Here is a 13,163-nt window from a genome sequence, read left to right as displayed (position 1 = left end):
CAGAACATATTAATTACTGCAGTTATTGTAGTTTCATCTATAACACATAAAGATAGGTTAGGTTAGGTTAAACGTTATTAATCCCATATCGAAATTGAGGTTATCTGTTGCTCACACATTAATTCACATCCACACAGCATTAAAATCGTACAGCTGGAGACATCCATAAAAGGTACAAGAACATAATAAATAAATACATTACCACTAAAAAGAGTCTAGTAAAAGTGCTTAAAGATATGGAGCAATCACCTGCTAAATTCAGTTACACATTGCTATTGTGTTCTTTATAGGGTAATGCAAGCCTGTGATCCATAAAATCAGAGAAAATCTGAGCTTGATGGAAAATGGTCGCTTTTTTAGGCATCAAAGTAAAATGATTTTAAATGTTATGAAAGAATATATTTTTAAACCATAACTTTGAAATATAAATAGCCCATGCCTAGTTGAGAGTTCAAAATGCAAATTTATGTAACAACTAAAATGTATTTTTATAGGTAAGTTACAGATATGTACATATATTTTTATTTTATTTTATTTACTTGTTCCCACATTCCAGAAAATGTGGAAGCTTGTTTGTTGTTTGCTAGAGATAGGCAGCAGCTCCCCTGCAACTCTTCATGGACAACGTCATGGAGTATAGACCACGTTTGGACTGATAACCAAGACAAATTTGCCAACAATGACGATAAAAAAAATGTTGTACTTTTCCTGAGGTGTTCATAAAGATCCATATTTCATTTATATAAAGTTTAATTAAGGTGATGTTTCAGTTAACCCAGTCTGCTCTCAACGATGCAGGTCCAAGAAAGCAGAAAACTAACACATCTAACCTGTATTGTTTTGTGTTCAGGCAAGAAGCACTGCTGGCCGCCATAAGCGAGAAGGATGCCAATATCGCTCTGCTGGAGCTCTCCTCATCCAAAAAGAAGAAAACCCAGGAAGAGGTGTCAGCCCTGAAGAGAGAGAAGGACAGCCTGGTTCAGCAGCTCAAACAGCAGGTAGGACAAAACGCCCAAAGCCTGGCATCAGCTGGCTTATGAGCAGAGATTTCTGACCAGGTTTAAAGACAACCAAAGAGGAGGATGGATGAAAAATGACAAAAGAGGTGGTAAATTGATAGAGACACTCAAAATAAATACAAAATAAACCTGGGGAACGTGAGAGCCATATTTAGAGAGGTGTAAATAAAAGCCAGGGGAGCTCAGGTGAGGTGGAAGTGATGGAGAGAGAAAAGAAAACACAGAAGGCAGCCAGAAAGTGAGTCCAGATGTGACCACGACCTGTTTTAGGGACACACACACAAACACACACCAATTCTGTATTTATCTTAACTTTAATTTCACTTATTACATTTGAATCAATGAAGACATTTTCTCCAGATGTACACTAACAAAAGGCCCTGTATAAACACTATATCACCACTCTAAGACAGTTCGGTGGTAACACTGTGTTCACACAAACCCAGGCCAAAAGCAAGGATATAAACATGACCCAAAGCCCTTGTGGCTCCACACTGGGATGTATTTACACACATGCAACCAGAGAGACACACAGTTTGGCTTTTCCTGGGTAAAACTACTACAATACCCAACCCTGTACAGGATGAGTCTGAGGTTTTTTTGGATTTAGATGATTTGAGCATTGAAAATTTGATCCAACAGAATACATTTTAAATAGAGTTTGGTGCAAGAAAACAGAATGGAGAATCAGTTTGAGTTGGTGGTAAAAATATGAGCTGGGTGCTTTAGAGAGTATCTCTGTCCAATAAAATCACTTTAACAAGCTTCTTCTTCAACTTCCTCCCTCACCCCCCGCCTCGTCTCTTTGGGTTTCATATGAAGACATTTATGACACTTCTGAGTCTCCAAGGTGGTTACTGACAACACAGAAGCTCTGCTATGCTCTTCTCGGAGTGTGTGTTTGTTTGTGTGTACAGTGGTGTAAGACGTTTATCCAGTATTTCAAGGTTTTCCTATCTGAAGATCTCTGTTGTGCTGTCATTTTCAGTCCCTTAACATCGGAAAAAAGCCAACAGTTCTAACAGATTTATACAATGTTATAGCAAATCCATACCCCTTGAAATCTTTTACCATTTTGCTGTATTACAACCACAAACTTCACTGTATTTTGTTGGGATTTTTTTAATGATAGACCAATGGACAGCTTCACCTATTTGTGACCTGAAAAACATTTTAAAAAATAAAATCTGGAAAATGTGGTCGGTGTCAGAGATTCACAGCTCAAGTGGGAATATTTGTTGAGAAGACATATGCTTTGTCATGCATTTCACAAATCTGTTTCAGTAAATGAATGACTAAAACATAATTGTTGGAAGAAAGTCATAATATATCCTCTTTCAGCAGTTTGCCTCAAATATGGTGAAGATGGGAGAAACGTATCTAATCAGATGAAATAGAGGAAATAAGTTTACACTTAACCACATCTACATTTTAGAATGACCTAGTCAAAGTTCAGATCTAAATTCAGCTGGAGATCTGTGGCAGGACTTCAAAACTGCTGTTCACAGGGGCTCAATCTGACGACACTTTAGCTATTTTACAAATAATAATCCACATCTGGATGTGCAAAGCTGAAAATGTAACATTTGTAAATTAAGGTTAAGTTATGCACTATTTTGTGTTATCCTTTAAGATACGATCCCAGTTAAAACATTGATGTTTAGTTGAAATGTAAAAAAAAAAAAAAAACTGAGCAAGAATTTCTAAGAACTGTTAATAATTTTGCAAGGTAATGTAAACCTGCACCAAATGTCGAGACACCAAAGAGAGATATGCTTATTGTTATATAAGCCAAAACTTATAACGCATCGTAAGTATAAACTCTCATGAATCTGTGTGAGACTTTGGTGTAGCATAACTGTGAGACAGATTTAGTCTAAGCAGATTTACGAGTCTGTGAATACGTGTAACAGACAACATGCTGTGGTAAGACGTTCAGCACACACATAAAACTCCACCTGTGTGTGTGATTAAAATGCGAATGGCCCTGAACGCTTTGCCTTTATGTCGGCCTTTGACCTCTTACTCCAGACAGCTGTAGATCAAGATGACCTCAGCTCTCTTCACTCTCTTCTCCCCTGTCACAGCCTGCTTCCTCTCCATTCCAAGTTTTATTTCTTTCTGTGTTATAAAGGATGGAGACGAAATGTGATGGCAGTTGCAGTGGAAGCAGAAACAGGCGATTTAAAATGAAACAATAAGGAGTTGAGGAATATTCTTTCTACTCCAGCGAGAGGCTCTTTTGCTGACGTTACTTTATCATTTCTGAGTTTTTAAAAGTTATTTTAATGAAGCAAATAAACTAACAGGAGTCTATAAAAATAAAAAGCTGATTTAATCACCTGAAACCCTTAGTATATTGAGCTCCAAAGATTGTAAAGTTATGTTTAAAGATTTGAAAGACTGGGGTCGTTTTATTTAAATGGTAAACTCTGATCTCAGGTTCATCACTCCATTTTTCCACTGTACTTTTAGTCTTTAGTTGCATATCAGAAACTTTCATGTTAGGGTGAAAAACTGTGGACTATTCTAATTAATTAGTCTACAGAGACTTTGCCTGGATGAAATTATTCCCCACAGCACCATACTCAACTCATTTTTCCTACCATTTTTAATTTTCCACTTATTAACAGATGCCTTTTTAATGTAAAAATGGGCAGAATGATTAAATTTGTTATAATTTAAAAGTAGGTTTTGCCCAGCCATGACTCAGCAACTTTTCATTGTTGATAATTGCTTTGATATGTATAAAGATTTTTTTCTTTGTGGATGAAAGGCTAGATGATAAAATAATCTAATCTAATATTCCCCAGAGCTTTATTGTGAAGAAATAATTTTCCTCTGAGCCTGAGTCATCAGTTTGCTCCTCTTTTCATTCTTTCTACCCATTGTTGGTCGCTTAAAGCAGAAATGGAGGCTGGGGGAGTCGGAGGGGAGGTGAGGTGAAGGGAGGTCTGAGAGAGGAGCAGTGAAATAATGGTGTGATGATTAGATTAAGTGAGAGGGAGAATTGGCGCAGAAACAAGTGAGCTGAGGTCAGCATTCCTGACAATTAGAGAAATGGGAGAAGATGTAAAGAAGGCCAGATAAAAATGAGGACATTTTTTTTTTCAGTTTTTGCTTCCTTTTTCATTAACCCCATGTCTTCCTTTTCTGTTTCTCGTAGTTCTCACCTTCTGCTCCACCGAGCGAATCACATGCCCACTAGGATGTGTTTCTTAACAATCTGTAATTTGGGAGGATTCTGCACCTTCGTCATGAGTTTCAGCATTTTATTGTTTGAGTTTTTATTGTTTTAAAATGAACAGTACGGAGACATCGCAAACTGACAACCATTAGTTTTTGTGCACTCACTGTCATGTGGGATTGCTATGTCCATGTAGGATTTATGAATGGTCAGAAGGACCTCCAAGGCAGCTCTTCATTGGGGTTTATGATGAAAACGCAGTAAATCGGTTGAGGTTGCTGTGCTTGTGTGTACACACACACACTGATATGTTCAACACAATTGGGTCCTTCAAAGATCCCCCAAGAGCTGATAGAATAAATTGGTTCTGACTGATTTCTTCTGCAGTACAGAGTGAAGGGAGTCTCAAGTACAACATGTTTCATAAAAGTGGTGGAAGTTGCATCCAGGTTATTAGCTATTTTTTTAGGCACGGCTGTAATCCAAGATTTAACTGTAAGGTCACCTCGGTGAATCAGAATAACCCTCATCAGAAGTGATCAGATTTGCTATAAGATGCTTAATCTGTTCTGTAAATATTTTGAGCTGTGATGAGATAATAAAATATCTTCTCAAATGTCCAGTGGCACCTGACCAAGAATGTGGGGAACTCGTTGTTCTTGATGCACAAAGTCTGGATAGTTCAGTCGGTACAGTGTGTGACTTAGTATTTTGGCCTGTGATCTCACATTAAATAAGCTACATCAAGGTATGTTTGACAACATAGCTCTAACTCAGGGTTGTCAGTATAGCTTTCCCTGTAACCTTATATCACAACATCTGTAATCGTTCTTCTGTTCCCATGCAAAAAGCACATATTATCTCTCTTGTGAATTATTCTGATTCGACTTCAACTGAGAGTATTTTAGGCCAATTCAAAGAGAAACCACAGCTTGATTGACCAACTGGTATTACGGCTCAATAACAATAAGAAGAGAAAATTATTACCAATTGTTTAATTGGTACAACATGGTTTGTTTGATGTTATTCAGTTTATCTAAGTGTCAAAAGATGCTAAGTGAATTAGTTTGGGGAATAGTGTTGAATATAGATTTCGCTAGAAAATAATGTTTCTGTTATCTCTCAAAAATCGCTTGCATGGCAGAAGTGTTGGAAATATAATCTCCAACCACCACCTCCTGATTCCATCTCTAAATAGTAGAAACTTTTGTCTTTGTGGCGTTTAAACAGGATGTCAAGGAGAAGTCAAAAAGTATTGTCTCTCTTTTGTTCTCAGTTTTTTTCTGAATATCAGATGAAGTTTGCCTAAAAAAAAAAACATCTTAGAAATTATGATTTCCTTTATTGAGGGACATGAGCTTTTCAGTCATGAATTACGTGACATTTGTTCCCTTCACTTAATAACTTTAATAACTATGGAATTTTCCCCCAATGTTCTTGTCAGCTTTGGATCATTTTCTTGCTGAATAATCCAAGCGTTCCTAAGCTTAAGGTCTCAAACTGAAACTAATGTTTTCCTTGAGGATATTCTGGTTGATTGCAAAATTTATGGTTCATGTCAATTAAGCCAAGAAAACTCAAAGAAGGCTCGCTATTACACCTGCCAGGTTTGACTGTTGGTGAAATGTTACTTTGTGAACGCTGTGTTGTAAAACTTTCCAAAAGTTAAACATTTGCATTGTCTGTCTAAAAAATATCCAGATATGTTTTTCTGGTGAATGTGAGAAGGACTTTTATGTCCTTTTGGTCAACTTTAGCTTTAGAACTAGTTCATGGATGCTGGTTATTCTCAGCGTCTCTTTCTTAATGTTGCATCATGAACACTGACCTTAGCAGAGGCGAATGCAGCCTGCAGTGCGTTAGATTTTCTGGGTACTTTTGTGACCTCCTGGGTGAGTTGTTGACGGACTCTTGGAAGGCATTTTGGTCGGCCTGTCACTCCTTGGAAAGTTCAACATTTGACGCCAACAAACCACCATAATGACGCAGTACAATCCAAAACCCTGCTTTGTTTTTCATCTGTTCTTGAATTTTTTGAGGCCAGGACATGTTTGGCCTACTTCATGCTGTCTCCCAGGCTCTATTTGAGGGATTACTTAATTTTAAAGGTCCGACGCTAATCAAGCCTTTGGTAGGTGAAATTGAACCAAAGAAAACGTGGCTAATCACAGTTAATTTGTGAGTTCACAAAGTGGATAAGTATATTTTGACTTTGGGGCAGTGTGGTTTGGATAACTTTTCCCCCCATAGTAAATGAAACTATCACTTAAAACTGCTTTGTGTATTTACTCTGCTTATCGGTGTCTGAAGTGAAAGGGGTTTTTTTACTATTTGAAATCTCTGAGGAGACAGACATGTTTTTTGCACTCTTCGTAGCTCTAAAAAAGTCAATCTTTCATTTGGTTCTTCTGACAGACACTGAGAAATGCAACATTTTTTTCTTTCTCCATGTCAGACATACAGTACACACACAGACACACAAAAAGTCTGGTCCCTTTAAGCCCCGGCTCCTTGAAGCGCTCACTGAGAGACTAAGGGGATTTAGATCGTACAGTACCAACAGATTTGGAACCAGGCCCTCCCTCACTTTTTATCTCTAAATCCCCCCCCAACTCTTTTCAGGCCTACTGCAAAACCCAAAGTATAAGTAAACCGTGTGAAACACATAAAGCCGTGAGACAGTAAGAGGAGCCGGAAAAGTAGATCGGAGTGGGAATGTAGTCAGCAGAGTGAGGAGATGATGACAAAGTGGTAATTAGAGAAAAGAAAGAAAATGATAAATGAGAAAATAAAATTATGCGCTGATGAAAGTGTGATTGTGATTTGTGCGAGGTGATTTACAGGTCTGTGTACGGTCTAATAGGAGTCGATATGAATCTCCCCCCAAGTGATAAACTCACAAGTCCTGTTATTCTGCTTCATCTGTAAATAAACTTTGTGTGTGTGTGTATATGTGGCACGTTGCAGGCTATTGGTGTGATTATTGCTGATATGTTTGTGAATCAGTTTACACTGATTTGAAATTTTATACACTTATTCAAGTTACAACAACAAACCTTGTTGTATTTTGCTGTAATTCTATGTGATCAACACAAACCAGGGCATATTTGAGAAAATGTGAGAAACACTTTTTCCTTTTTTTTTTTTTTTTTTTTACAAATTAAACTAAAAAAAATCACTTTGATATTCCCAAATAAAATACTTTTCAATCACTTGTTCACTGTTTGTTAGTAAACCCCAACTGTGACTAAATCTGTTATCTGTAGAGGTATTTATACTGAATCTCTGTATAAATACCTCTAAGCTCTCCAGGCTGCTGAAGTTTCTGGCAGAACTTTTCTTGGTCATCGTTAAAACCAAGAACCACATCACACAGGTCAGGGATTAAGTTTTGATGAAAGCAGGGTTAGGTTATGAAACAATATCCAAAGTTTTAATCATCTCACCGAGCATTACTTAATCCATCATCTGAGAATAGAAAGCAAATATCACAACTACAAACCCATTACCCACCAAAACTAAAAATATGGGCAAACAGAACAATAACCATAAAGCAGCCATTTTTAAATTCATTAGATGTATAGAACTGATGGAGACATACAGCAAAACGTTGGTGACTTTAAATGCAGCTAAAGATGGGTGGTGTATTAATCTCATTGAATTCAAACACATTATTTATCGGTGTTGCCTCTAGGTTACATGGTTTCTCTTTGTTCTTTGAAAGCACATATTTAACTTTCTTTCTACAGACACAGAACAGGATGAAGCTGATGGCCGACAACTACGAGGACGACCATCTGAAAGTGGCGTCTCCAAACTCTGACCTGCCCAACAACCACAAGCCCTCCCCAGATCAGGTACCCACAACAACAAGCTTATTTCATCTACTACCTGTTTTGTTTTCTATAATATGTTGTTTAATATTATTACTGGACAGTATTTTGACTAAATAATAACCCTGCTTATGCTGTACTCACAGTATCTTTCTCAAACTAACTTCCTGCTTTTTCTGAACTCACGCTACGGCTGGACTGAACTAACCAATAGGACGATGAGGAGGGTATTTGGGCCTAGCCAATCACATGCCTTCTTTCTCACCCTCAGTCTGCCATATTGTACAGAAGGGTGAGCGTCTTTCCCTGGATCAGGTCACTTTTTGGTGTCCTCATGTCGTTCCACTTGTTTTACGTCCTTCCATGATCACACTCTGGCTTCTGGCTTCTCACCTTCAGTGTTGCTCTTTTTTAATATATTTACACATTTTGCCGTGTTTTTCTGATTTATCGTTTTTTTATTTCTATTTTCTTCATCATTCTTCAATCAGGAGAACATTTTAATCTTGATTAATTTCCTCCTTGTTTTTGTGGTTTCTTCTGTTTTTTTGAAACTCTTTTGTCCACGTTTTAAATTCATTCATTCATGCATTCATTCAGATTTAAATTCTTTGTGTTGTGCCATTTCTGCACACCAGAATTCAGAATTGGTCTTCATTCATGTTGTGTTACTGAGAGGCGAACATTTCTCATCTTTAAGTTACATAAAGAGCTTATTTATTTATTTTTTTCACTTTTTCTGATATTATTCTAGTTATTTTTTAATTCTGTTCACATTGAATTAAGACCAAACATTGTAACATAAATGAATAATACAGTGCGCTTTAAGTGCTCCTTGGAGGAGCCTGGTAACAGCAGCAGTATCTTATGCATAATGCATCCCTGCATGCACCTTTGTGGATTGATCATTTCAAACTTTTAAGTGGGATGGGCCATGTTGGCCTCATACTACAATCTCATTATAAACACACTTGACAGGAAGCTTTCCTCTTAGTGTAAGTTATTGTAACATTAGGCACCAAAACTCCTACACACTACAATCCTCTACCTGTAATTAAACGGTTCTCAGAAAGCAGGCTAAAATTAATAGTCGATTCCCAAAGGGAAGGAAAATAAAGAAGCTATCATTCCCAAGCTTCTCATACATAGAAGTTGGGCTAACATATTAGGAGAACCTCAAACACCTCCAAATTGTGCAATTAAAACAAAAGTTTTAGTTTTTTTCATATGTTTAATTCTGTCTGACTGCACTTGCTGAGGTAGATGAACTGGTTTGCATATGTCAGATTAAAATTACTATGTAGAATTACATGCTTAACAGTACACTGTGATCTCTACAGAGAACCCTTCTCCTGCATTCCTTCATGCCACTGGAAAAACAGATGGTGTTTTGACCTGGAGGCAGGAGGCCTTGCAGAGTATCTTCTGAGAACCTGTTAATGGACTGATTATCAGTATGCAATGGGAAATGTTCATTCATAAGAGATTTCTAATCAAATCTAAAAATATATGTACTACTACAAACATTTTAGCTTTAACTCTGGTGTTAGCAAAATAATACCACATGATTTATTGCCACTGCACAAGGATGCTGACAGCCCAAAGATTCTCTAGCAGATCTAAGTTGAAACCTTCTTATTAATTAGATGTAGCACCTTCCTGCTGAGAGAGGCAGGTCAGCTAGCATGTCCAACCTCTGTCTGCCATCTTTTCTTTCCTTTCTACCACCACCAGGTGCTATATTCACCTTCCTGCTGGTGTGTGAGGTGGTTAATTTGCCATAGCCCATTTCATCCAAACAGTGAGCGCTTGTGTGTATGTCTATAAGGGGGATTCTGAGCTGCAGCAGAGGAGCACAGGAGAGCAGTTTTAACACATGCCAAGCATTGTTAAGAACACTTTATGGCCATAAGTTGTGGTAGATATACCACATTAAATTTAAATCGTTCTATGAAGTTAGTTAGTCTCTTCATTCTGTGAGCATAAACAATTTAAAACTAAGTAGAATTGAGAAAAAAACATATTCTGATTCCAAACCTTTTTTTTATCCATTACTTTTGAAGTTCAGAAACATTCAATTAATAACTTATTTTAATTGTGTTTCTATTGCAGTTCATTTCCCCCAGCAGCTTTTCCAAATGGGAAAGAGAAAATATGCAGTTCAAGTCCAGGAAATGTGTGTTGAGCTTCATAAGACAAGAAATGAAAAAGAAATAAATTGTTGTAAGACGGTTGTATCTTGTCACCCTATGAGGATCAGATGGGAGGAATAAAACTCTCCAAAGCTTGTTGGTTAGAGATATAAAAGTAGCATCTATGGTTTCACTAAGTCCCCATAACAACCAAGTCTGTCTATTTTTCATTAAAGCAAAGGATCAATATGTGTAAAAGCATCTCATGTTAATGAAATGGTGAATATGTTATGCTGTGGCCTATTTCTCTTCCAAAAGCCCTTGCTGGAGTACATGGCATCATTAGCACTCGATATGAAAATGTTTTAAAACCCTCTGATCGCTCCAAAAAAATAAGATAAAATAACTCTTTCAACAAAATAATGAGCAAAATCCAATCACAATGAATCAAAATCATCCTTCTGTGGACTGAGTTAATAAGAAGAGAACATAAGACAAGGCAAGTCTATTTTGATAGCACCATTCAGACACAAGGCAGTCCAAAGGGCTTTATTGGAGGTCAATGAAAAGACAGAAAGCCATTAATGATGCAAAAGGACAAAAGCATTGCATAAAATAAACTGACGTTAAGATAAAAATATTAGAGGCAAATTTAAATCTGTAGTTTGATTTTAAATCCACATCTAGTCGTCCAATCTCAGGTTTCCCTTTCAATTCAAAAGTCAGATCCTTCCATTTAAAAGCTGTCGTGGAAAATCAATTCTTTGAGAAATATGAAGCCAATGCATGAAAATGTGATGAGATCCATTTTCCTGGTGTTGGTCAGGACTCTTCCAGCAGCATTTTACATGACCTCTTGGGCAAATTTACTCTTAAACTGCCATTTATTTTAAGTTTTCTTCACATCTTTACCAGGGATGCCTACAACAGTAGAGGTTGCTTTGTATGTCTTTTTGAGCACAAGTCCTTCACGGTTCTATGAGGGATTCTAATTTCATCATATCATTTGGCCGTAGTGTTTTTCTTTCTTCGAGTCCAGTCAGCAAAGTTTGCCGTATGCCTCTCTTTAGAGCTCTTTCTTGCTACAGTGAGAATCCTGTAGGGACACATGAGAGGCTAATAAAGCGGCTCAAGCTCACCCTCTGACTCACAGCGCAGCATAAAACTATACCTCCCTGGGGATTGTTTCACAAGACACTGAAACCGCTGCAGACCCATTAACCACACACACTGATTACTTGGCCATCATGTCTGTGAAAAACTGCTAAAACCTATAGGTTCTTATTGCCACATTTTGAGTAAAAGTATCTAAATTCATAGTGTTTCTGAAATTTAGATCTAGTGTTTTAGTTTTCATATTTCTTTTCAAATCTTGTTTTCTTTTTAGACAGATTCTTGGTGGAAAAAGTAAGAGAGCACTGTTGTAATTTCTCTAAAAATGTCTTCCTCAGATCACTTCATTCATTCCATTCTTTGTGCCTGTTTCTAGTTTGTCTTGTGTTTGATCCTCAGAGATTTGCTTCATATCTGGAAAGTGTTGACAGGGAATTTCTTTTTTCTGCTGTTTGACAGAATAATATAAATTAGAAAGTGGGAGATAGCAGCTGTTGACCACATGCTAGGTTTATTTTGGGGCTGTAAAGCAAACTCCGTAGAACTGTCTTCATATGGGCAGCGTAGAAGTTTTACAGCCCAGAATATGAAACCCTGCCGTCTTTTATTCCATCTTTTATACCTTCTCCTCCTAACTCTTTTTTTCCACTAAAGGGAAATAGACAGCACAGATTCTTTTAATGGGCTGTTTCCTACTGACAGTCCTTTACTGCAAAATATTGCAACTAGAGCTTATCTCTGTGCTGATAACAGTCCTAAAATGTAATGCATTTGAGTGTGTGTGCACTGGAGGGGTAATTGCATACACAAATAACATATTTGAAAATATATATTTAGTGTAAACATTGTTAGTGTGTGTAAGAAACCAGCAGTTTTGGTCCAAGAAGCTGTTTCCTATGACTTGTGGAGATAATCAGGAGCAGCTCAGGATTACATCCAGGTTCACATGTGTAGGCGTGTATTAATGTTTTTGTGGTAGCTGTCAATAAGAGGAAATTAAAGGTGACAGATAGTTTGATTCACTGTTAGCTTTTATTGCAGATTTAATGCAGAGACAAGAGTGCTCAACAATATAGCGTGAAAACCACCCACATCCTCATCAATTCATTTTTTTTTGTCAGCATCATAAAACACACAAAGTTACTGAAGTAGTTGAAGATGTCCTATTGTTTTTAGCTTTTTCAGCAACTTTTCATGCTTATAAGGAATGCAAAAGCTCTAAATCCAGCAAAATGTCCGTACTTTGTAAAGAAGGCAGGGGACAGAATTACAACAAAACCTTTATTGCAAATATGTCAAAAAGTGTCAGTTACGAGAACATAATATTTTCTTATGATAGCTACGTAATACCTCAGTATTTAGATGAAAAGATGGCATCTATTGTGTAACCGATCGATGTTGGATTGTCTAACTGGCTCGTCTGCCCGTTGTAATTTACATGCGGTCCTGTGCAAATGTTTTATATCCCTCATAATTTCTTCGAGTCAATAGTTTTGCTGCTGTGTTTACATCTGTGAAGGTACATGACAGGCTTTACTCTCTCAAAGGTTTTTACTCCAATGTGTCATCTTGAATTGTCACTGTATCTCAGTGTCTTTTAGTTTCTTCTGCGCGCTAATATCACAGTGCTAAAGTCAGTTATCTGTAGACTCGTAATCGAAATGTAAGAAACGACAGAGTTTGTGTGTGTGTTAATCTCTGAGGTCTTTTCTTTAGCGTTTTTACTAATCTTCAGTGTAGTCCTAGTTTCTCACCATAGCAGCATTGGTGCGGTGATTGCTTAAAGAATTAGAAAATTGGACAAGTGGAGGACAAAAGAAGAAATGTCAGAGCTAAAACACTTTCATAAAGTCAAGTCCTATGAAGAACAAAAGAACAC

The 13,163-nt window shown here is 37.2% G+C and overlaps 1 protein-coding gene across 12 annotated transcripts in view; it reads left to right on the top strand.

Moving 5' to 3' along the window:
- Window positions 1–13,163, top strand: part of LOC102216858 (ELKS/Rab6-interacting/CAST family member 1-like) — a 124,011-nt gene that overhangs the window by 87,196 nt on the left and 23,652 nt on the right. For 9 of the 12 annotated variants that reach the window (XM_005807422.3, XM_023350076.1, XM_023350072.1 and 6 more), the window contains 2 exons: window positions 851–998; window positions 7,956–8,063. In XM_005807422.3, coding sequence (XP_005807479.1) covers window positions 851–998; window positions 7,956–8,063 — 256 coding nt within the window. Of the gene's footprint in view, window positions 1–850; window positions 999–7,955; window positions 8,064–8,253; window positions 8,332–13,163 lie in introns of all 12 variants that reach the window. The other 3 variants (XR_002754257.1, XR_001351224.2, XR_002754256.1) reach the window with 1 other exon arrangement.

The sequence above is a fragment of the Xiphophorus maculatus genome, chromosome 17 (assembly GCF_002775205.1).
Source record: "Xiphophorus maculatus strain JP 163 A chromosome 17, X_maculatus-5.0-male, whole genome shotgun sequence".
In the NCBI taxonomy this organism is placed as follows: Eukaryota; Metazoa; Chordata; class Actinopteri; order Cyprinodontiformes; family Poeciliidae; genus Xiphophorus; species Xiphophorus maculatus.
Note: the sequence above shows the minus strand (reverse complement) of the source record. Positions and strands in the feature narration are given on the sequence as shown.